This window comes from Leuresthes tenuis, unplaced genomic scaffold (genome assembly GCF_036924035.1).
Source record: "Leuresthes tenuis unplaced genomic scaffold, fLeuTen1.0.hap1 SCAF_19, whole genome shotgun sequence".
In the NCBI taxonomy this organism is placed as follows: domain Eukaryota; kingdom Metazoa; phylum Chordata; class Actinopteri; order Atheriniformes; family Atherinopsidae; genus Leuresthes; species Leuresthes tenuis.
Genome location: NW_027325373.1, coordinates 21,056,110 through 21,082,209, shown reverse-complemented (window position 1 = coordinate 21,082,209; position 26,100 = coordinate 21,056,110). Strand labels below are relative to the sequence as shown.

Sequence of the window (26,100 nt, the reverse complement as noted above, 5' to 3'; positions counted from 1 at the left end):
TGAGGAACTTGTTTTCTGTCATTATCTGTCTTTTTCTTTTAGTTTTGATAACCAAGATGGATAATTGGTTATACAAAACAAAAAGGTCCCAAGAATACTCTTTCAGATGACCTCTCAACAGTTGAATCCATTTAGATATTAAATCCCATTCAAGACTGTGCTTTAAACCTTCAAAATGATCAATTCCTGGTGTGATGTAGGTGACTCTGTGTGAACTTTGATGTTATTTATCTTTGAAGGCAGCTCGGTTCTTCATAGATCAGGCTGGAAACACCATCTTCTGCCTCAGGGTAGACATTTCCACTAATCAGCCAACAGTTTGTCACCACCTAAGCAAATAATTGTAGTCCAGAGGCAATTTTCTGATTCTCTTTTTTATTGTTGGATTATTATCTCAAACTTCACATTTGCAGTTGAAAAATGAAAAAAACCAACAACGATTTTTCTACATTTCAACTCAGTTTGCACAAAATCAGCGTCATGCTGATTGCAGAACTGCCCAACCCACCCAAACTCCCTCTCCACATGGGGTAAATATATTCTGCCGAGGAACAGTATCCAAACATTTTGCTTTCTTCTGAGGAGACTACATGGGAAAAAGCACTGTTCTGTTTTGAAAACACATAAATAGTGGTCTGATGGTTGATAATTTGTGCGCTTGTTTGCTGCAGCATGCAGAGACTGTATACGAGAGAGCTCAGCTGGTGGTGCTTGATGTTGAGAACCAGAACAAAACAGAGCTTTGACTTCTACAATATCATGCTCCAGGGATTTGGGCCATGATATATATGTACTCTTAAGCTTGTGTGCAGTGACAGTATGACATTTCCCTATAGCCAGGGGCGCTGTATCTGTATCTGTTTGCCTGCATGAGTAAATATTTCTGCACATGTTTCTCTGATATATATATATACATATTATATCCAGAGGTCTGCGTCTGTTTAAAGCTTGTATGCTTGGACAGAGCTTGCCAAGTAGCAGACAAGAAATGACAGAGCTTTTAGTCATTTTCGCTGCCTCATACACAAGCAGCCGGAGCAAAAGGGAGAGACGATGAGGCCAAATGTGAGATAAGGATAAAAGAAATGGAGCGAGAAAGCAGAAGAAAATAAGACAACTGAAATCACAAAACAGTCAGAAATTGTTTATGCTCCAGTATTTGTGTACTCGTTAATTCTGGGTGACTAAACCTCTTATGCATGTTTATTCACCATCCAGAATGTTGTTTTTCTCATTTTTTCTTTCTATTGTTAAGTAAAATATTGTTGCAATTTGATGTTGATTAGACGCATGCTGAATAGTTGCCCAGATACATCCGTGTTGCATGTTACGTGAGAATGAATGAAGGGCTTTGATTTCTGCCAGCGTCTCCCTCCCATCGCTTCACATCATTTTCTGAGTGTTCCATCTGTTTGGAAGTACTCTGTCACACTGTGGATCATCTCTGTGATGTCCATTGATTTACCAAGAGCTGATGAAGTGGAGCAGAGCATTTGATCAGACACATGTACGTACATGGAGGGAGTAAGGGGGCAAAGGAGGGAGGTTGGGTCATGCAACGCTGCAAACAGGGTCCCCTCGACTGCGTGTCAAGAGCTTTGGGCTGCTGCTGGTTTAGAGAAGAGTAAGAAGAAACAGCCAGAGCTCAACACGTAATCAACAATATTTAGTCATGACCACACCAACCTGAATTTCCATGCAAGTACAGGTGTACACACTTGTACATGTGGGATCTAACACAGTTAAAATGCTTTATTTGGACACACCAATTGCATCCATTTGTACAGGATTTAACCACTTGACTCAACATGAGGTTAGCATTTAGGCTTGTTTGAGTCAAAGTGATTAAACTGAAAAGGATTTAGAGCATGAAAAGGAGACAGATGTCAGGGCGTACAAGAAATGCCTCATTTCCAAGGGCTTGTATTCGGTGAGTTCGAGGCTTTGAAATTCATGACGGGCATCAGCAAACCGGAGGTTAGCATCCCAGCCTCAGCCTGGCTTACCAATGTGAATGAAAGATTGTTGAAGTAGACTGCAAGGAGGGCATTCAGTGACATTATTCTGGATCCCAACCCTGCCTGGGAGAGGATGAAAGAGGAACATATGCTCATGGTGGAGCTGTGTTGTGCATTGTCAATAATTGAATCACTCATTTACTCTCTCTTGCCCTGAAGGCAGCAGTGCAGAGTCAATGGGAACAACGGGAGAGGAAAGCTCTCAAGCCTCAGTTCTTTCTGTACTTCTGTTCTCGTATACTTTATCTCTCTACTTATGTGCTTTTTTTCACCAAAACCAACGCTAGTGACGCTGATGTTGCTGCCTCATTGCTGTTCTGTTTTGCACGACTGTCTCTCTAAAATAAGCTGCTTTACAAAAATGAAATGAAGGCCAGGCTGTAGAGGAATCAATGCCTCCTTTGCTTTCCACTTCCTCTCGTTTCTCTTTACGTGCATGCTTCTTCCGAAGACGAATGAGAAACTGTCGCTGGATTACTTTGATCTTTTAACATCACGTTTGCTCACCCAGAGTGTGCTTTTATCTCAACTGTATTAAGATTCTGACTTTTCAGTGACTGGTGATTTACCAATCTTGAACACATTGAGGGTAGGGAGCAGACACTGTGTGTGCTCTCATTAACTGCTGTTTACTCAGGAACAGGGAGCGGGTGATGCAGATAAAATCTTCAAATGGGTAAGTTTGTTTTTTTAAAAAAGAATCGGACGATAAGGCTGGTCGTTTTCTGTGATCTGTATATTCTCAGCAAAGTCAATGAAAAGACTAAATGCAACAAATATATTGTCCTGTCAGTAAGTGGTGCTCGTTTAGCTAAACGAAACAAGTCTAAGAAGCCCTTACCATCAGATGCAGCTCTTTTGGTTCTGAATGTTCTGCCTTTTTAAACAGAACTACAACGTTTACGCATAGAGGGCAGGTGGACAGCTGAGGACCCAGTTGATGACCATTGTGGGGCCTTCCTTTGAGGGTTCTGTTTGGTTTTGTTTTTTAACTTCAGATTCAGTTTCACTCACTGTTTGGTCAAGTTTAAGAAACAAGTCCAACTTTATTTGGAATAGAAATGCTTGGGGTCAGACTTTTAAAGTGTTTACCACATGTTAGACAGGTGAACTTTCTTGCTAGATAAGTCCATCAGAGATTTTGGACGCATTTCTCTACAAAGCTGCTCGAAGTCACTTTTTTAAGAAAACATAAACTGAAGCTTGTGAGAACTGCTGCCACAAGCATCCCTCGGTGCCATTTTGAAATCCTTAAATCCAACTGTGTTTTATTCCACTAGCACAGGACCTCCACTGACATAAATCAGCCATATTGTTGTAGCAGGTAGAATTTTGTATTATCATTAAATTGAAACACAAAAACTGAACCTGTCCTGCTTCTGTAAATCTTTCTGCTTTGCGTTGACGTGCATCTGAATATAGTCTCGAACAAACTGTCCACCATCAGCAGAAATAAAGGACCCAGCTATTTCATGAAACTGTTCAGCCTGCATGACCTCGCCTTGAAATGAATGGAGCGCCACAAACAGGAGAAGGAAGTTGGAAAGCATTGGAAATTAATCATCGCACTGCTTTTTGGTTTTTACTTGAGTGTTGTTGACAGTGAGAAAACAGTTAAGTAATGGCGGCTTTATCCTTGAACTACATGATTTGTTCCAGAATATTTTGCATCTTGAATATTGCAGCGTACGGCTCTGCGAGGTGAACTGCAAACACTGACCTTAAAGTCGTAAATCAGCAATATTAAGGAGAAAGTCATCTCTTTGAGAAGGATGCAGCCGTTCTCTGACAAGCATATATTGTATATTCTCGAATGGGTGAAAATGTTTTATGTGAATTGAGGGTTTACACTGATGATCAGGAACAACAAGATCCTTGCTCTGTTGGTACTTACTTCTCATTATTGCTCCGGCAGTTTGCTTTTTGACATTCGATTCTGAGAACAGCTGGGTTTTAATTCTGTCGGATTATTTTAGTTTGAAAACTCATCTTGAAAATAAATCCAAATGAGTGTAGGTTCCTCTCTATCAACATGTCATTGTCCAGTACATGGCATGCTTTCTCCATCCATCTCTCTCGGCCATAAAGACAAGCTGGAGCTTGCACTGTATCCACCTTTATCTTTCTCCTTTTGTCTAGTTTATTCCTTCTCTGTGCCTTTGCACATGCAGGTGATGCTCCACTAAACAGATTGTGCTTAGCAGAAAAATAACATGACAGAGGCAAGGCCTCAATGGGGCTGCCTGCAGACAGTTAGTGAAACAGCACCTCACCTTCCTTTACTCATGACCTCATCCTGTTGATGTCTGCTGCTTTATACTTGGCTCATGACCACAAACATGCCAACCTACGCACTCTTGGCAGAATTTGACATGGATTTTTCCTTGTGAAACCACATGGAATACAAATTTATTATCCGTTTGTGTGTACATGCACTAAAAGCTTGTCCACGCACACACCACATGACTGACTGAGGACAGAGAGACATTGTCCAGAGTGTTTTTTCCATTAAATAATGAAGATAGTTTACTGTATTCCACTCTGCAGCTGTGATTACCGACGAGTTCCAATAGATACAATAGCCCTGCTCTGCCGCACTTTATATTTGGGAGTAGTCACACTCCAAACACCCTGATGAGGTATGATTTTTATCACAGCTCAAACCAGAGGAATGAGGAAATCCCCACGTGTGTTTAGTCTCCAAGCTTTGCCTTGGCTTGTAGTTGACCTTTACCCAGCCATTCTCCACAACAGGATTGCATACATGTCTGTTGACTATAGATAAGAGCAAGCAACTTGAATTTATTGCATTTTAGAATAACAACTACATTATACCTTCCAGTTTCAGCTTACAAATAATGCTTACATTGTTGGGGAGCTGGCCAACTAGTCCTGCTCCTATGCTATATAGCAGCTCAGGGACCTTCCACTGTACAGTTCACAATGAATTCCTTTGTTGAGGTAATCAGTTGCTACCAGCCATCGCAGAGTTATACTTAAGTGTGTTGAAGGATTAAGTTGTAATATTGAGTCATACCCATAGCATTAGCATTTAATGCTTCCACACACATACATGCCAAAGGAGGTTGTTGTTTTTATATTTACTTCTGTCTAATGTCCAAATTTTGGAGCTAAAACATCAGTTTTAATTGAAGTGTATCCTGATAGCTGTGACATCAGTCCTCCCTCACCATTATGATACATCTGGCAGTGTGTCTCTTTCCCAAACTTGGCTGGCCTCATTTTCTTCTGCTTACTCACTCCATCTCTTTTTTCATTTTCCTCCCTGTTTCTGAACTTCTTCTCTCCAGCCAAGGAACCAGCATTTTCCCACAGAGCATGGCGCTGAAGGCCGACCCATTGTTTCCTGCTGCATGGGGAAAAAATGGGAGGGGGGCTGACTTCCTGGCTGCCAATTCAGGGTTTGTCAGTATTAGAAAAAGCAGGGGAGACAGATTTGATGATGACAGAAAAACTGTAGCCTCGAGACTCACTTTAGCTAGGAAAATATAAAGATGTATTTATCACAGAGTAGTACCGAAATATCTCCTTACCTCCCCACCCTTATTTTTGATTAGAGGTCTTTTTTATCTACTTTCACTGTCATATTTTAGCCTATTATGCAATACCACAGCTAAACTGTGAGTCATAATATATATGGAGTCATGAAGCCATAACTGAGTGATGTTTGAGACTTAAATAAAACAGCAGTTGCTATTATTGTATTTTTTTTTAGCATAATTCTTATGTAGGATATATTTTACAAAAGGCTTCATCAGCTTAACATTAAGGTATCCTTTGAAAGAAAAGGTAATTCAATAAGTAGATCTATCTGGAACACTCCCTAATCTTTTCACTTTATTGCTTGTACATGACTTCATATCAGTATTATGTTAGGTTCTTACCACACTGTCAGGCTTATCCTAAATAACAGCGCTGTCTTTTTAAATGGGATGTGGAGAGGGGTGTGTTAGTAGCAACAGACATCCTTAGGGAGCGGTGTGGTGTAACTCAGAGGGCAGAGGCTTCAGCCACGTTCCCAGAGACTCAAAAATAGTCCGGAAAGCACTGAGACCAGCCGTGAGGAATGCAACCCAAAGTGAAGTCGTGTGTTTTTGGGCTCAGAGAGGTTCTGCTGGACGATGTTTCACATATTCAGTAGATCGTAAGTGTCAATTCCTTTGAATTCTTTCTTCATGGTTGTGCTTGTTGCTGTGGATGGTTGCTGCACAGATGCGCTCTGTGGTTTATGGAAGCCTCTGTTCACTCCAGACTTTACATTATGGCAGCAATTAACTAGTTTTTGGCAACAAGACTTTTTGTAGGAATCGTATATGAAACGAAATGTCAGGAAAGGTCATTTGAAAAAGAAGGAAAAGTACAGAAGATCTAAAGAGTTAGTTAAAGACCTGAGAGAAAAACAGAGGCACGTTCAGACTTGAAGATGAGAACTATTCAGTGCTAGAGGCAAATCTTGTCTGTACTGTGCAAGTTAGATCCCGGCGTTGGTCGCATGTTTGAGACTTTAGATCCATTTTTCTTCTAAAGCAACATCATCTGTCAAACTTTTATGTTACAGAAAGTGTAAACATGAAAGCACGAAGCCAGTATATCTGCAGAAATTACAGGCTAGTTATTGTTCTCACCATCTGATATTTGCGTGGGAAGTAAGCCTCTTCCTTCTTTTCCTCCCTTTGAACTTGAGTGCCCGCCTGTTTCTTAGTCCAGTGCCACAGGGGTGTTTGAATATTCAGGTCAAGAAGTCAAAAACGCACATCCTCATCTCCTCTACTCCTGCACTGTTGTTAGCAGCTTCGTAGGAGTTACACAGGAGTTCAAAAAAAGGCATTCATGCTTGTAAATAATTCATGTTTTTCTTAACTTGTTGTAACTCTAGAATGATGGTTATGCTTTTTTTGTGCACAGGTTGGTGTTTTTGCTATGCACACACACCAGGGAATACAATGGAATCTTGTAAACCTATATACACAGGCACATTAGCACTGGAGCACAGATGCACAGACCGTCTCCATGACCTTGACATGCTTCAAGTGTTTTCACCCTCATGGTCCTGGTTGAGTCACACCCTCTGATATGTGACCCTCTTGCTCCTAATAGTCTTATTATAATTGTCGCTGTGGGGGATTATGCTGGGAAGCATAATTTCCACAGTTAAAGGGATTAGATATCAAATCAATAAAGGCTAATGAGAAATAACAAAGAGGAAAAGCTAAACTCAAAGTGAAAAACTGTTTGTCTATGTAGGAAGCTGCAAGTGCTGGTAGTAACATTTTATATTCTAATACATTTGCATATACCATTTTACTCCTGAAGTTTTTCAAACCGTCAAGTCCCTGCAGCCCCTCTGGGTTTCACTGTGGGGATTGCTGAAAGGCTCAAAGCCAGATGATAAGTCAGTTAACTGGACAGTCCTGGACCCAATTAGGCCAGTATTTCCACTATCCTCTCTTCCTGAGTTATTACTTTTTATCTTTATTTTCAACTGCTTTCCCTCCTCTTCACTCTGCTGTGGTATATCAGTGCAGAATTTATGAGTGCTGAGCAGAAATGGTCTTCATATGTGCTTTTAATTACAATGTGAAAAGGTGTTTCTTTAGTTTTTCTTGGGTTTTTAAAGTTGTTTACTTGTTATCCTCGATACAACTCCCTTTTTGTGGCTGGCAGAGCGAGATTATAACAGTAATTTAGCAAGACAAGAACCAGCACTGATCTGATAGAAACGTCACCGAATGAGGAATCTGATTCATTCATGCCGTTAGAAATAGATCAAATACATAATACAGAAAATACAGCAGGAAATGCTCACTCACAGAGATGTGTAGCTGGTCAAACTTGAGTTTTCAGTTAAGATTTTGCTTTCCAGTTATTATGTAAGCAAAATCATAGAGATAAAAAAAATGACCTTTATTTGTCTGTTTCACAATTCCCATTCTCCCTGAAAGCCCATACCAACTCCCTAAAACAGCTGTGCTCTCAAACCAAGACAATGAGAACAGCTGGCTTTTTAAAGATCAATAGATGAATGCAGCCCAGTCTCACAGGAAATGTGTAGCCAGTCAGCTTGTCCAAAACACAGTAGTTTTTATTAAAAAAAAAAAGGTTTTGTTTTGTATAGAGAAGTCCTCAGACAATGTGATTCAAACCTGTAACCTTTTATCTGTCCATTTTAAGCCCCACAGCACATACAAGAAAAGTTGGACAATATTAGATAGGACTTATGTGGTATAACGTCTTATTATAAAGAAAAAGTAAATATGTTACAGTTTGGCATGCTATATTTTTATAGCCTCAACAATGTTGTACGTTTACAAGATTTGAGCACAAGTGGCAGTTTGAGGTGTTGGAAAAAGGTAGACGTGTACGATGAAAGGCAGACATGCGCTTTTAACCATTTCCGCCATTTTTGCCAATATGGAGCAGCCTTGCTCAGCAGGTTGTGAATGATGTACAATTGACAGAAATATGAAAGTCTGTTTTGTGCAGCACCTTGAAAATAATGTTAAATATATATGTGGTAAGCAAATGCATATTTACATACATAATACAACATAAGCCATGTGGGACAGAGACATAGATGTAATGTAATATTTGCATCCCTGGCATGCTGCTGTAGTCAATAAATGATTAATCTGGCGTATGCAAGGCATCAGAAAAGGTGTACTGTAAAAGCTAAAGTAAGCAAAGAAGGCAGCAAAACCTTTTTTAAGCAGACTTTAGCTGTCTTTATATGGGTGTCCACCCAGCCTGTGTGACAAAAACAAACAGTGTGTCTTCATATTGATCAGGATCAATCATTGTGATGTTTTTATTTCCCTCTTTGTGAACTGCATTGTTGAAATCAATACAGCCATGAAGCATTGATGGTTATTGTTGTGACATTTGGCCTCTGACCCAAGCTCCAGCTTATAGAGCCATTCATCAGTGTAATCTATGACCTCATTATAGATTCTTTGTCTTAAAAATCTTTTCCCAGCCCGAGTTGGCCTTCATCTAACCTGGTGAGTGTGAGGCGAGCTCTAGACAGGCACTGTAGGTGCTACTGAATGAGTGCTGACAGTCTTAAATCAAACCAGAGAGGAGAAATGATGTGAGTGAGAAGGATGTACCACATGTCCAGCATAGCTTGATGGAATTACCACAAACTTGCAGTCCTCACACATAATCACTGGTTAAGGACATGGTGTCTTTTGCAACTTGCTGGTTTGATCTTTTCATCCAGTCTCTGCATTTGCAGCCAGCTGTTCTGTTCTCTTTCAATCAGCACATGACATCAGAGTCAAACCCAAGCTGCCCCGCACCAGAGCAGCTCCTCAGCGCTCCATATTGGTGTCCTGCAGTGAGCGTCCTAGCAGATGTTACACTGAATTACCTCCCAACCTAGCAGGGAAGCTGCGCTCTCACTGTAATCAAGCTGTGCATATGTGTATGTGTGTTACCAGACAGCTTGGCTCAGTAGCTGCTTTAGCACTCCAAACAGTTGTTCTCCAACCACCTGATCTCACTTACCAGCCAGCCTTTACCACATTGTAGCATGTTTGCCACAACTCTGAGTTAGGCATCCCTGTAGACTCCTAAGAGGGGCCTGGAGGAGCTGATCATTTAGGATCTTTCCTGTGTATGTATTTGTCTCTTTTGCGGGGGAGGGATGTCTCATTCTCGCCTTTTAAAGCTTCCTTCCTCAGTGTGAATGAAAGGCTCTCTCTACAGATTTAACTTGTGCTTTTTCTTTCTTCTTCCCAAATGTAGTCACACCGCAGCTTTAGTGCTTTAAGCCCTTTTGTTTGGCACAGTGATGCCTGAGGTGGTGTCTGTCTTTGCCCTCATCCTCGCATAATCTGTCTTTTGTCTAGTTTGCATTTGACCACAGGCAGTGGAAAAAGCCAAAAGAAGCACATGTGCCCCAAAGCACAGAATATGCACCAACATGTTTGTTAACCATCTTTTTAAACTTATATGTATGCGTTTTCACTTTCACTGTTATTGCTACTGCTGTCAGAGGCAAAGGGCGCAGCCAATCAGGACTCACTGTGGTTATGGATGGACGAACAGAAAGAAGGCTTCTGATTAAGAGCTTCAGTCTGCATGTGATATGTGAAGATGTCCCTCTGAGGGTTGCTTGCAGAGGCAGGAAGGTGGACTGTCACTTTTGCTACAGCATCTCCAACTCATTACAGCCACTGCTTCAGCATCTGTCTACATCTCAAGAGATTGCTCCAAATGCAGCAGTGAATGAGGTTTGCTCTGCTGTTCTGTTGACTGGATCCTCTGACTGGCCTGACTGGTCTCCAGAGCCTGCAGCCACATGTCAGTGCTGCTCACACGTCCACTGTTCTGCACCAGCAGCATCTGACAGGACCCCATCGCCTCTTTTCTTTGCCTTCCCTTTACCACGATTCTTTCTGACTCTTGCTATGGGCCAGACGTTTGTTTTGTTGTCTATATTCTCTTGCTACCCATCACCAAACTGTTCAGATGACAGTCGACATATGGCAGGTCGATACACAAAAGCATGTATTCATAGGTTTACCTAAAGCACAAATGTCTACTGCTGGACAGAATGTGATAGAGATGTAAATGACCGCGGTGAGATTTTTAACTTCCTCTCTGAGGTAGTTGTCTAATTACTCACACCGTACATTGAGAAAGACTAACCACATCTGCCTAGATGTGGCAGTGTCCTCTGCAGTCAGTGTGACAGCCACTTGGTCTCATCACAGCTTTGATCTTTTCCACTGAGGCTGCACTAAAGTTGTGGGAATAATGAACATTTGCTTGTGCAAGGCTTGATGCGAATAATAGCTCATTTGTCTGCTCGCCTTGCCTTGCTCTGCAGTGCATGTGTTTCATAATCAAGCTTCAACAATTGCTGTGTCTGTTTGTTTAGGGTGCCTGTTTTTCATGGTAAATTAAATGCTTTCCTTTTTGTTGTTCGAGCTGCGACGCAGGTGCTTGTTTAGTGGTTGGTTCTGCTGGGCGCCTGAAGCCTTTTGGTTCCAGTACTGAGGAATTCGACAGGCACAAATATGATGAAAACTTAGTCTTAAGTATGATCGAGACATGCTTTTTCAAATATCATTTCCCAATTAGAGCCACATGTAATCATTCAAAACTCAGCTGAACTTCATAGCTAACAGAAAATAGCACAAGAAACATCAAATAGTGAAACGGTGACATTTTTATTGTTTTGTGAAAAGGATACTCTCATTTTGAATTTGATGACAAGAATACAAACCACATTCATGTATTAGAACAGCATGTTTTTGTGGGAAAAGTTTACTGATGCTAAACTGAACGGACTGCAGTCCATACCTGTCAGCCATTAAAGTAATTTGGAGCCTTATGTTACAAATAATATGACAAAATGCCCAGAAGTGCTGACATCTGGTACTGAAAGCATTTTAATGTTCAACGCATCCTACAGCCGGTTCCCAATGAATGTTCAGTCCAGGTAAAGGTTTTGGATAGTTAAGAGAGTGTAAACTTTTTTAAAAACATGAAAGGCACATATCCTTCAACACAGGCTGACAAATTAATGAAAAAGAAAAGAAAGTCTCTCAGTAAGAGACGCGTTCCAGACTCAAAATCAGTTTAGCGAATCACAAGTTGTGGCCATGATGTAACAGCATTACAAATTGAATAGAAAAGCACAAGTTTTTATGAACATGAATTAATCTTTCATTTATTTTCATGAAATGGAGAAAGAAACTTTTTGTTTCCTGCAGCTCAAAATGTCACTTCTAATTTTTCCATAAACCCAAAATAGGAAAGTTTTATTGTAGGAATTGTTAGTATTTTGTGCCTTTAAAGAAGTTGCATCATTTTATTTTATGTCAAAGCAAAACATGATTCACACTTTGTTAATCTATGCAGAGGACAACATTTTCATACCAAGCAGGTAATATCATCTGTGTGGAAGCATCTTAATTAGTTTTTCATGACATAATGTATCATAATTTAAGTCATGTTAAGGACGCCTTACAAAAAGTTAATTTAGCTTCTGTAAGAAGGCTAAAATTGTGAGTATGCTGATTTGTCATCTTATATCTCTGATATGTTGATATGCATGGGTTTGTTAAGTGGAGGGTATTATTACAAGTAATTGCTCTGCCAGCCTGCAAGTAGAAAGCATATTGATTGTTCTAAATGCTGGACTGGCAGTGAAACAAACTGCTCTGCAAACGCTAGCCAGGGCAGTTTCCACAGTAAACACTGAGCAGGAAGACACAACATCAGGCTTCTTAATTCCACCATTAACTGGAGACCTCTTGGGAAAAGTATTTGGTGTTAAGCATTATGTCAGAAGGTTAAGCTTTGGTCTTTTGGTCCATTGTGCTTGTTGTTTATTACGATAATGTAAGCAGGACAACACAAAGAGGATATTATTTACTCTCTGAAGATTAACACCAATTCATATACGCTGTAATGTACTGATGCAGTACATGATAAAGTGAACAGTTGCTGAGCAACTCAGTACAATGTAGACTTTCAAAGTGCTCTCCCTTGGAGTCACACTACATTAATTCAGCTTATCCTGAACTATCAGTACGAATACAGCCTTTTGTGGTGCAGTCAGCTAGCCAGCAAGTCAGTGCGTTAGAAGCCTAAGTGCAGTGACGCCTGTATAAGGCTAATGTTTCAGACTCTATCATATCCCAGACCAGCTATCCCATCAACTCTTTTTACAGGATGCAGAGACAAAGAGTGTAGCCAGACACACTCGCTGCCCATTACTCTCCCCTGTGCTCATTCCTAAGTGAGTTTCTATTGAACCTCAGCAGAGTAAAGTCTGTCTGCTTCACACAAAGTGCTGATAGGATTGACGAGATGCAGTGGCATCACAAAAAGTGAATGCACATTGACATCAGCAGCCAACTTTGTGTTTGATAATGAAAATCACACTGTGGGGGAACTCGGGATAGCCGCTTTATTTAATTTTGCTGTTGCAAATGTTCCACACCTCGTCGTCCCTCTTCGCTTTGGACTGCCGCCGTCAAGATAATGAAGTTACAGCTTCTGTACAAGATCTGCCTTCTTATTCTGTTACAATAGCGAAAGAATGACATGGTGACACATCAGTGTTGGAAATATCTCCTTAATTGGTTGGAGTCCAACGATGCTTTGGACTATTTTAAAACTGGAAAGTAAGGGATCAAAGTATTGTTACTGGCCTGTTTTGTTTTAATTCAAACCTGATTCGAGACATTTTTTGTTGGGGATATTACAAAAGGATTCAGCACAAGTCTGAGAAGGTGGAGTTGGTGTATTGTAGGAACAGGAACAGATTTTTTTAATATACATCTTGGCAAGTTACAAGCTTAGCGCAGCTTAGCTGTTTTTGGTTCTTCTGCTGTGGAAAAAATGTTAATTTTCTGCTGGTTCTTGCTGTTTCAAGTCCCCCAAGACAAGGCAAAATAATAAAGAATAAAAGCGGTGTACGTTACCGCAGTGACCCTAATTCAGTTCATAATTCATAATCCATTCATGTCAGCTCCTTGTTTTCCTATGAAACTTGATCAAATGAATAATTTCTGACTTTCTGACACGCATTTATGTTACCAAACATAGTGATGCATTGATACATATCATGCAACTCTCCTTCCAACCTCTCTTGAAATTTTGACACGGTCTGCTTCTTTTGGCGTGACCTTCCAAAAAAGGATTTTATAAAGTTAAGTCGGTGTGCAGAAGCCACGGTAGTTTCTGATCTGCCAGAGGCTTGTGTATCAACTGCATTGTATCTGAAATATTTAGACAGCCAGAATGAAGCAAAGGGGAGACTGGTGACCAAGAGAGGAGAGGTGGAGATAAACGTGTTGAGAGAGAGAAACAGAACCGTGAAAGTAAAAAAGCTGGGTGTATTAGCAGAGCCTACCTAACAATAACTGTCCCCCCCAACAGAACTTCAGTTTGAGAGGAATGGTATATTAAAGGATTTTCAAGGACAGAAATGGCTGTCTGCTGAGGATGTATGATGTTGGGGGAAGGGAGGCAAACAGCAGAGAAATGAGGGGATGAAGTCAGCAGGCCCTGCCTGTTGTCATATGCAGTGACTGGCTTTGACACACTGCTAGATTTGGCGTTGTAGCTTGTAACTAACAGGATTTGCATGCCGGGCACCCTTTTATTGTCATTACTGCAAAGTGGAATGTGAATAATAGGCTGCAAATTACACGTTGGAGTACACTTTAATACAATGCCATACAGATGATAGGCGGCATTATTATTAATCAGTTCACATCCTCACAGCCTGCTACCACTTTCACTGACACTAATGTTCTTATAATATGATATGCTGAGAGGAAAAGAAAAATCCTAATGTAAGTGAAAACTATTTCACTCAATAGCATGCAGCATGTTCAAGATTACTATGACTAAATACCAGAAGTGCTAGTGCTGGCTGTTAATTAAAATGTCTGGTCACTTTTTAGCTTTTGCTTCCCTTCTGTCAGTTTCTTTTTGAAATGTCCACTTATCCTCATGCAGGCTTTAGGACCTCAGTTTACACATAGGTCCCATCCTTTCCTGTTCCTAATGGCACATTCCACTCTCCATTCCACTCATTTGACTTGCTCCTGATTCTGCCCAGTACCCAGTCAGCCAATCACAAAGCAGAGGTAGGTGCAAACACTATTCCTCTGCAGCTGTGCTGGGGAATTGTTAGGAACTCCTACAACTGTGTTTTCACATTCAGAGTTATCCCTAACCTCTGTAATTGTGTTCTTTTATTTCAGAGGATAGGATTTGCCTGTGTTTGTGTGTGTGCGTTTTATTAGAGGCTAAAAGGAAAGTCCAGGTCATTATCCACTTCACATTGGAGAGAGGATTTGACAACAAAGCTGGCAAAATGTATAAAGGGCTTCATGCGGTTGATAATCTGTCATTATGTCCAGCGCATTTTTCCTGGAAATCTCTTCCTGCCAGTTCACAGAAAAGATGTTCAGGACACACACAGGCTCACACAGGCTCACGCACATACATGGGATTAGTGTGTAATCTGTCCATAGAGGGCACTGTTAAAAGAATGTTCTCACTCATTATGCTTGGAATTGACCCTTTTGGCTTATCTTCCTGCCAGTGGTGAGTTATGTAGCTCGCCTATTGCTGCTTACACCCCCCCACAAGACTATCAAATATATGTTCCTTTTATCACTGTGAGCTGACTGGACCTTGGGTGAGATTAATGGTTATTGTAAACAAGTCATTATAACAGTTAATTGTTGAATGTTAAAGCCACATTTTGGGCTAAATGTTTTGCAGATTAAATTGGCATAAATTCACAGCCTGAGGCATATGCTCCGCTCTAGTGACACTCACTCCAACTCTTTCAGAAACACAGAAAGTAGGTCGACATCAAACACAGCAAACACTGGAGAGCTCTTTACTTCTCCTAATCTTCTCTGGCAAAAAAACAAACAGAGGAGATCGAGCCCTGCAGCTGTCCTCGTCAGAGGATTGAACACTTTTCAAGATGAACTTTGAGTTCTTATCATATGATGATGACGATTAACCGTTTGACATTGTGAAAGTCTTAAAAACCCTACTCAGAATGTTACTATGACGTAAAATTTACGTGTTACCTGAAATATCAGCTCGAGAATAACTTTTAAAAAAGGTTTCGGACTTCGCTTCAATTAACTTTCAGAGGCTTTGGCTTGTTTGCAGTTGTCAGAGAGAACAGCTGATGTCAATTCCAAAGCTTTAAAAACACTAGAAAAAGCTGGAGATGGGTGTGTCTCATATAGCTGTTTCCTCAGTACATGATATACCACAATTAAAAAATGGCAGTTTAAAGGTTTTGAAAACTCTCAGAGAAACTATTTGTTGGATTGCTTTGAAGGCAACTCGAATGAAAAAGACCTTCTGGAAGTTTTTTATGGTGTGTATGTTGCGTTGTTCTAGAAGAGGAAACCCTTTCAGTGTCATAAGTTTTGGCTCCTGTCAGCAAATTAACATGTGAGGAACAAAATATGCAGAAACTACAAAAAGAACACCTCAGGAGTGGATTGATCATGCTTTGGGTTCATTGTTAGCAGCAAGAATGAATTAATTTGAATGCAAGCAGATTGAAACATCTTAGCATATATATATGGAGGGAGAGCTAAGATATAAGAAGGATAGCTTTGAAAACTAAACAATAATCCCAAACTCATGTTCAAGCTTTTTTCATATTTAAGTGTACGAGAGCAATGCTGTTCTTCACAAAAGAGCTGGCAGGTGTGTTATTACTTTGCAACCTAATCACTTCTGACCATTAGTGATAGTGATATGAATCACTTCCTGCTTGTGGTGGATCCCCTGCATCACTTGGCAGCTTTTGCCAAAATTTATTGATGTATAAAGTTGCAAATGAGAAGCTACAAGTAAACCATTAACAAGTGAGCCTAGAAGCAGGTGCATTAACATGTGTTGATATGCAATAATGTGCAAGCTTGTCATGTTGAGAGCTCACTGACTTCAAAGCAAGTGGCCTGTCTTCATCATCCTCACACTGCCTGTCTTCACACTCACCATGAATGCTTGCTGATATGTGTCGTACATATGCTCCCTTTCCTTCACTGCCTCTACTCGGACTCCACGTGGTGACTCAGTTCTCTTCTCTCTTCCTCCCCTATCTTAGATCTCATCTGATGCCAAGGCTGAAGGAGTCTCGCTCCCATGAATCACTGCTCAGCCCCAGTAGCGCCGTGGAAGCCCTAGACTTAAGTATGGAGGACGAGGTTATCATCAAGCCTGTGCACAGCAGCATCCTTGGGCAGGACTACTGCTTTGAGGTGAGGGGCACAAATGTGACTTTACATAAGCATTCATCGAGTTGCAATAATTGTGATGAAATGCAAAAAACCCTGTCAGCATATCTTGCCTCGTAAACAGGGTAGATAATAGAATATACCTGTACTTTGAGGTCAAACCAAGCAGAAGACTGTATGCAATCTGATGTCCTGAGCCAAAAGGGTTTTCCAAAAGATTGCTTTTCACTGGACGAAAACTGCTTTTGTGTGTAGATGAATGGCCAAAACACATATACTGTGAAACAAGCCTTTAGACTCTAACTTGTTAAAATTGATCTAACAGTTTGTGCTCAGTTTATTTGGGTAGATTTTAAAGGAGAGATTTTATGCCCATTTTTCACGAGCTGACGCAATTTGCTTAGGTCTTACTGAAATGTCTTTGACATGCTTTGGTCAAAACACAGAAAGACACTGCAACAGCTCCTTTTCCTTCCATTAATTCACACCTCTATTCAAGCAAATCCTTTCAGGGTGTGGAGGGACCCTCTCGACTCCATGCCACCCCTCTCGTCCTTGGATCCCGCTTCTTTTTAAGATAGCTTTTACAGTATGAGAGAGTCAGTAAAGATCGCCAAATTGCTAGAAAAATACTTTACTGATAGTTTTATTCTCAAACACTCGCATTTCCCTCCTCTCCGGTTCGACCATGGACTGCTGGTAGGCTACTGATCCCTTTTCAAGGCATCATCTCTTCATAAGACATGTGTTGAACTGGCCCGAGTTGTTAAAACATTTAGTGCAGAATATAGCAGCCGTTGGCCGGTTAATGATACCTATGAAAGCTCACGTCATAACTCCTCTGTCACATATCGCCTCCATAAACTTCACATGGATAATATTTCACAGATGTTTCTTTTTTAAATGGCAGTGAAGTACTGTCCTTATTTTGCTTTCATTGACGAAATTGTTATGACCAATTTCCTTGTCGGGATAGAAAACACTGATAACAGCGCTGGTCATCGTTATTAGTTCATTTATGTAAAAGGAAAAGTAATTATGAGATCTGATGTTGATATCAAAGCAAAAAACAAGAGAAGATGAGCAAAAGCAAAACACTTCCAAGGTGCAGTAAATGCAGCAAGTCATCCACAGCTGAAGTCAGGTGGAGTTAAAGAAGAAGGCTGAATAACATCATGAAGGGACTTGAGTTTTTCTACTAAAGGGCTCCCTGAATATCACATTTTCAGATGCTGGGGGCCCCAAAACAAATTTTTTTTAAATGTTGTTTTGTTTAAATGGTTTTAAACTCGAACCACATTAATTAGTTAAAATGCATACAAAAATTGCTCAATTCTATCTAGATTCTTGCAGTTAGAATGTTTTAAAAGAAACGTGCAAGACTAATTTCTTTAAACAATTAAAACCTTATTTGGTGATCGCAATGGAAATTAATTTAGGGATGTTTGGAATTAATTCCATCTAATTTCACCCAACATTCAAACTACTGTGCTGTTCCCAACACAAAGGCTTAATAGTACAACAAACATAATATGGTGAACATTGTATCAATCTCAGCGACAGGCAGGAAAATGATGTGAAGTTGCACATCGCATCTTTTGTTTTAACACGTTTCGAAGATTGAACACATCCACTGCGCTCACATCACAGTTTCAGGGCTCTAACAAATGTCGACCCTCCCTGACGCGCTCACTGAGGACGCTACAATATCCTCTGCCGTCCGACTGTATCAATCAGTATTGAAATATTACTTATTCATGAAAGTTAAACTTTACTTCATTTTTTTCATCAATCTATGTTTGGAGGTAAAATTGATTGATCCAATACAGCAGCTGTTAAAAGAACAGTTGGTATTTAACTACCATGTATTTCTCTTGTAAACTGATGTGCTATGATAAGATTTAAGGAATTTACATTTTTTTGTGTAGACAATGCTATATTCTGAAAAGTACAAATAGAAAAGTCCATGTTAGGCCTGTATGTTAACTGTACTCCACTGCTACACCCTCCGGCCTCCGTAAACACTTTTCCTGACAGTTCAATGAAATGCTGGGAGACTGTGACCCTACTGTTTTTGTGGCCATGCACTCAGGGGAGGAGGTCCAGTCATTGGATAATGTTTAGTAACTGTTTCACACGCTGCCACTGGGCTCTTAAAGTTAAGACATACTGAGTCTATGCTGTATCTTATCTTTTGTTTTTCAGAAAAGTACTCACAGAGAATAATCACCAACCTGTTTTAGCACCTTTGAGTTAATAATTCAGATTTCAGTGCCTGCAACTTCATTCTTTCTTCTGTGAATGTTTCGTCTCGTCAGTGTTGTTTGACGTCACAGCGGGCAACAGTAAAGCTTCAGAACTCACTGTATGCTGCCGCTAATGGGCCAGATTTGAAACCCAGCGGAGATTAGCGGAGAATGAACATATCAAGTTTATATCGAGCGCTAACTAATGCATTCATCAAAACAATTTCAGAGGGTGATGATATTTAAGTGTTGTGTTTATGGTTTGCTCTGCTTCTGCTGCTCAAGCTGCAAACACTGCATGCCCGAAGGAAGCTAAAGATTAAAACATTCAGTAGTTTTAATTAGTTTGTTTCTGGGTCAAGAGAAAATAACATCTCAAGTGTCTCCCTCTCACTTCCAGCGAGAAACCATTATGCCTGCCTGTTTTCTTCCCCATAGAGACTAAGATTAAAATGATTTTCATCATCAGTTTTTAGCGGATTCAGAATTATCAGATCAGTTAAGTCTTGGGACCAAACTTTTCAGTTTTAGATCATATAAGACAAATAAGAGCTGCAAATATGAACCTGGATCACATTTGGTATTTATGGTTGAAAATGACTGATATGATTGACCAATTAGGAGTATTTTTTCCCTGCTATTTGTACAACAAACAAACAGAAGCTAAGAAAAAATCTATTTCAAACCACTGGGTCATTTGATTTCACAGCCTCAGGTGCTAATGACCAGTTCTGTGAAGTTATTATGCAGTCAGCCTTTCTTTTACTTAAAAAAAAATGCAGACAAGAATAACAGCTATTAACTCCTACTGACCTCTGTCTTGTTAGAGAAAGAAAGAAAATGAAAGTATGTTTCTGTTAAATTTTTTTGGCTAAGTCATGATTGCTTGACTGGAGTCATTCATAGCAATTTATGAAGGATGTTAATTACTGCAAAATACGGCAAAAACACATTTGGAGATACAGAGAGACATTACAGATACTTTCGATTCAACACTGAACTATAGAGACCAGAAATCTGCTTATTTCATCATTCTTGCTCTTTAAAGTTCCCATAAAATACCCAGCAGGGTGCCATTTGCCTCAGAATGTTTGCACATTTCCTGTTAGGGTGGCTGCCGCGTCCCTGAGAAGCCCAGTCTGCTCTGGTCAGTTCCAGTGGCTTGATCAAGTATAGACCACTATCTCTCAGCAGTTAAGTGTTTCATTGGACCCGAATTGATGTACGCCCACAGTGCAGGATGAGTCATCAAGATTTTTAAATATTTCCATGTGCACTGGTGACACAATGTGCCAAACAGAACACTGAATTTGATTACACGGGGACTTAAATTAAGTATTTCTTGTTCTCGCCTCTTTTGCTTTTTCTCTGTGCATCTTAAAATCCTTCAGTTATCAGCCAAACCTGTCAAACCGCAGTTTCTCAACAGTGCTGAGTCACCTTCAGTGTCCTTGTATCTACTTGCATTTCCTTTGCTGTCACAGACAAAGTGATTCTTCAAAGTCATATTTGTGTATTAGGTTTGATCACTGAAGCATTCATTTTCCTCCCCACTCTGCCACTGCTGCAGGTCACTACCTCTACAGGAAGCAAATGTTTTTCCTGCCGTTCAGCCGCAGAAAGAGACAAATGGATGGAGAATTTGAGGAGAGCGGTACAGCCAAACAAGGTATGTAAATGCTCAGTAGGTGAGACAAAACAGTGTGATGTAATCAGTACAAATACGTGCTGTAACTCCAGTCCACACTCTTCAACAGTCATAAAGACACAGTTTTGACACTATGTTGTAATTCACATAACTACACTTTGTTTAATTTCCCTCAAGACTTTCTCTTCTTGCACAGTAGACCCCGAGAGCTGAGCATGCAGAGGTGGCACAGAGAAACACTTGAGTGCGTTCTTGTTTTGTATGTTGATTAATATCTGTAATCTCGACCAAACACAGCTGTCACAGGGTTTTAGGCGGCAAACATGTCAAGCCAAGAAAATCGCCCCAATCACACAGCATCTTCACTCCTGCATCTGTCATTATTTAGAAAATTACCCACTAATTAGCAGTTTGGGGAGAAAGTTCCCAAACAGCGGTGGAGTCTATTTTGGGGAGGATTTGCCATTTCAGTCTCTCTACTTTTTGTATTTTTAATGACTTGAAAGATTTTTGGAGATAACATAGAATGCAGTACGCCTGTGGGTTTTTTGGCAAACACAGAAAAAGATACTGAAATTCTCATGAAATATATAAGAAAAGTCCTGCATCTGTTCTGAAAAAGCAAATTTGACATATTTGGCACTTCAGCAACCAGAAAACCAACATCACACTTCAACAATATGACTGGAGTTCCTACATCTCATCAGCCATAACACACCACTAGAGACTTTTACAGGAAGACGTTGCTGTGAGCTGAATTTGCCAACACCTGGCTATATCAGGACTATTCATCTAGCAGACTGAGGACAGGCAAAAAGAAACCTAACAGTACAAGTCATGAATTTACTGAAATGAAGAAATCATTAGATCATTAGTGGAGGCATCACCTTTGTGGGCCAGTGTTTGATAGCAAATGCAATACATTTGCTTAACATTCATATAACACAGTCTTCAGTAACTAAATTATGGTTTGGACGACCTTTGCTTACTATTGGCAGTAATAGTGCGAGGCAGCACTGATCCCATGTGATACCACAGCTCAAAATCTGGATCAGAGGAACAAAAGAGTAAAAGCATTGCTCTGTAAATTGAACGTTATAGTAAATGTCTCATACAGCCCAGCACAGAACAGGGTTCAGGTAGATATTTAACACTGCATGTGACGAACAGCTATTTGCACTCTGTATGGCTGAGCCAAATGGTCGAGCTAAGCTTTACATTTAGCATGTCAGTGACGAATGAGGAAGGCAAGTTATTGCTCATCGTCTTTACTGTGCAGGTGGGAGTCTTCCCTAAATTCTGTACATGACTGACCTGGATAAAAACACTGTGGTTAAAATTCATTGAGTTTTTGTGAGACTTTATCGAGCTGGACAAAAACACAAGGACAAACGTGACAACTTTGTGATAAAAGGGTGAAGAATGGAAGCAGAAGGTTTTCTCGAGAGGAAAGGCAATTTATTTATTGGGCTTTTGAGAAAAATAAATGTTTTTATAATGGTACCAAATGATGTACATAAACTGCGCTGACCTGTTTGTATGAAGGTGGTGAAAAAAATAAACACCCTTTTTATTGGAATGTCTGTAAGGACCTCTGAGACAGTTTTGCACAGAGGAAAATGGAAAATTGTTCGACCTCATGAAAGAAGATGACGGTGAGACATGACACCTGGTCGCAGTCCAGTAGCTAAAAAAACCCCACATCCTCTCTTTTCATCTGTGAAGATTCTCACTCATCCAGGTCAAGGTAGTCCCAAGTACCTAAACTTTAGGCATCTACTGCTTTAACTGGTTCCAGAAGAGCCTATCCTGTCAGTCATGTGATTCACCGACAGGATGCGTGGGTGGATCAGTGCAACTTCACTAACTCTCAAGGTGTGAATGTTTCAACAACAGCTTGTAAGCCTCAAACTCCCCACCAGTGAGGAAAAACTGAACCAATACAATAGGTCCAGTTGCCTTCTATTGGTACACTTAACCAATTGACTTAGATGGAAAACAGAGCCTATCCCCACTGACCTCTGACATTTGCTGAGTACACTTTGGACCAACTGCCAATCTATCACAATTAAGGAAACTTGTGAGGGAGACTCATGGATTAAAGAAGCCGTCTGCTCCTACTCTAAGATATGTGACAGCAGACATTGTTGACGTGTTTTTGCTGTGGAGAAAGACAACAAAAACCTTATTTTTAAGAAAAGTGAAAACCTACAGTTGGCTTCCAGTCTTGAAATTAAAGCAAAATGATGATGGCATCAAGAGTGGATGCTCATACTCACAACCCTTACTGATACTCATCAACATGCCTCTTCATTAGTATGACTGTTTGAAACAAATGATTGTTAAATGTATACAATACAGGCATATCTTGAGCAGTTTACTGGTGTTATGGTTTGAATGTTGCCACTGCAAGGCATTATGGGATGACATTATCTCTTTTCCTTTGGGAAAGGATGATCCCAGTAATCCTGTGTTAAAGGAGAAGAAAGGAAGGGTTGAAGCACCTTTCCTTTGCACATAGAGAATTACACCGTCTCTTATTATGGCTGTTACAATGATGGTCCTCAAAAATAATCTTAAATCCTTAAATATCTCAACTTTTAGCTCCCCCTTTGTGCGGAAAACATATATGACAATGGAAATTTTACCACACAGGCATCAGATCAGTAAAAATTACTCGATGTAACAATGAATTTATATCTGATTGGAGCCAAAATGTTTATTTTGTAGCATCAAACAGGGTGTTTGTACAGGAACTTTCCAAAGCACAGGTACCAGTATTTCAGACATCCAGAAGCCCTGGTGTTTCTTTTTAATGATGCCATTATTACTTCCTCTCTTCATTTTCGGAGATAGTTTTCAAGGCAATCTGAATAATGGCCAAAATGTGCCCCACTCCTGGCAAAACCAACTGAGAGCACGAGAATGGGTTTGGACTCCGAAACACCGGACTCCTAAATGACTGGAAATCAAGACGAGCAAGAAGTTGCTTTAATCAAATGTTTGGAATCCTTCTTCTGCTGTTTTTGTCATTTAAAATAAATTTTAAGAGAAATTTCAATGCTGGAATTGAATCATTTACTGGTTTCAGTCTAATAAATGTCCTGCTAAGACAGTCACTGAAAACTTTTTTCAGTGGTGTTTTTTCTCAAAATCTTTCTCAAGACTAAACCAATCGCCATTGTTCTCTGTATCTCCAGGACAACAGTCGTCGGGTGGAAAACATGCTGAGGCTGTGGCTCATCGAAGCCAAGGACCTGCCGGCCAAAAAGAAATACTTTTGTGAGCTTTGCCTTGATGAGTCACTGTATGCCCGCACTACCTGTAAGCTCAAGACTGACAATGTCTTTTGGGGAGAGCACTTTGAGTTCAGTAACCTGCCTGCTGTCAGGAGCATCACAGCGCACCTCTACAAAGACACAGACAAGAAGAAAAAGAAAGACAAAAACAACTACATTGGACTTGTCAACATCCCTGTCGCAGCTGTCACAGGCCGACAGTTTGTGGAGAAATGGTATCCAGTCAGCACTCCCACTCCCCCTAAGGGCAAGACATCAGGCCCCATGATTAGGATCAAGGCACGCTATCAGAGTATGAACATCCTTCCCATGGAGATGTACAAAGAGTTTGCAGAATACACCACCAATAACTACATGCTGCTGTGCTCGGTGCTCGAACCGGGGATCAGCGTCAAGAACAAGGAGGAGATGGCGTGCGCGCTGGTGCACATTCTGCAGAGCACTGGCAAGGCAAAGGTTAGTGCTAACACTTTCATTTATTTCCATGTTGCACAGGTTTGTATTCTCCACAGAAATGTTTGATGTAAAAAAAAGCACTGCATCAGACCATTATCTTGCTATTAGGTACTGTCTACGCTTTATAAAACTAGTCCTCTGTTGCCTGCTCATCGTGTGAACTACTGACCTCCCACAGAGCAGACAAAGAGCAGACAGACAGGTGATTTCCTCTTGCTGCACCAGCCTGTATTACAATTTTAACCCAAGCTAATCCCCAACATGTATCTGCCGCACTGCTTCACAGCATACCGATGCAGGACTGAGCACAATATATCCGCCGCTGTTTGCAGCAGTGCAAGCACAGGGAGATTAGTTCACCACAGCTGTAGCTAAGCCTCCCGTGACAGTCGGACTCAAGTAATCCTCCATTCATCGAAAAAAATGCAGCATTTTACTTCACTTCGGCAGCAAAACATTTGTCTTTGTGCAATAAAACAATTGGCCCAGAATATACAGAGATATGAGAAACAGAGCCATCTAACAGGGGCTTAGTGATAAACTTGTATTGTTGTTTTCTGTCTTGGAAAATTCAAGGCATTCAAATAAGCCATAATGTCTTCTGTCAAGATGTATTTATACTCTTCACAAGTTGTTTTAGAACAAGTGAAATCACCTGTTCAAATATCAAATAAATGTCTTTTTGTCCATTAGGAGTGTTATAATTCCGATGGATTTAACAAAGTATTTTTAAAGAGAAAAGGCAGGAGAAAGGCATCCTGATGGCTTTTATTGGGACGATACATCTGTCAGCTTTCATCTCTGCAGCTTCAGCTTTGCTTCTCAGCCTCGTCAGTCTGCAGCGACAGTTTATGCCTTAGTTTAGTTTTCTTGACGGTATGTCATCAGCAGAGCTTTGAAACTTTCTTTATCACAGCATGGCAGAATGATGTCTGATTGGTGCTGAAGAAGTGATGTCTATCCGCACTCTATTGCCAGTCTGCTGGTTTAAGCGTGGCACTGATCGCTGCTTATTGATGTGGGAGAAAGGCTCCACTGGCTCCCGGGGAGAAGGTTTACATCCTTATTACTTTCGGTTAATCCACTACTTCCGAGTGCAGCTCTGAAACGTTTACTTTTTTCACTTCCTGATCTTCCGTCAGTCTGGTGGTTCTGCCAGCTGCTTTTGTTGGCATCAGAAATGGTTTTCCAGTGTGGCTCAAAATACATCTGTGGTCAAGAAGAAAATCCTTTTAGTACAAGCTTTTGCAGCTTTCTCAATGTATGTATTAAGGTAAAAATAAGCAAACAGCAGCATTGCTGGCAAAATCTTAACAATTAACAGCTGCAGCTTTCTTTTCTGAAAATACTTTTTTATGTCAGTGAAAGACTTTTTCACTGACATTATGAAAGGTTAGACGTATATAAGCTGCACGTCATGCCATACCAAACAGCAAAAGACAACAAATCAAGTAACTGCAAATATTTGAGTCCTAATAAAAATATCCTCTGCTGCTGCAGATATTCTTTTTGTATTCAGCTGTTTCTTTCTGTCATTGTGCGGTTTGTCTTTTTACATTTCAACGACTGAAGCTCTTTGTTCATGTGCTGACAACTCGGGTGCAGCCTTTCCTAAAATTGTCATGTTATATTTAGGAATCAAGACATTAACTTGAATTACGATAA

The 26,100-nt window shown here is 40.4% G+C and overlaps 1 protein-coding gene across 9 annotated transcripts in view; it reads left to right on the top strand.

The window, feature by feature from the left end:
* Positions 1-26,100, top strand: part of LOC140277563 (disabled homolog 2-interacting protein-like) — a 149,355-nt gene that overhangs the window by 90,369 nt on the left and 32,886 nt on the right. For 8 of the 9 annotated variants that reach the window (XM_072372646.1, XM_072372645.1, XM_072372640.1 and 5 more), the window contains 3 exons: positions 16,657-16,810; positions 20,603-20,701; positions 23,881-24,435. In XM_072372646.1, the coding sequence (XP_072228747.1) occupies positions 16,657-16,810; positions 20,603-20,701; positions 23,881-24,435 (808 nt within the window). Of the gene's footprint in view, positions 1-6,015; positions 6,184-16,656; positions 16,811-20,602; positions 20,702-23,880; positions 24,436-26,100 lie in introns of those variants that run through there. The other variant, XM_072372643.1, reaches the window with a different exon arrangement.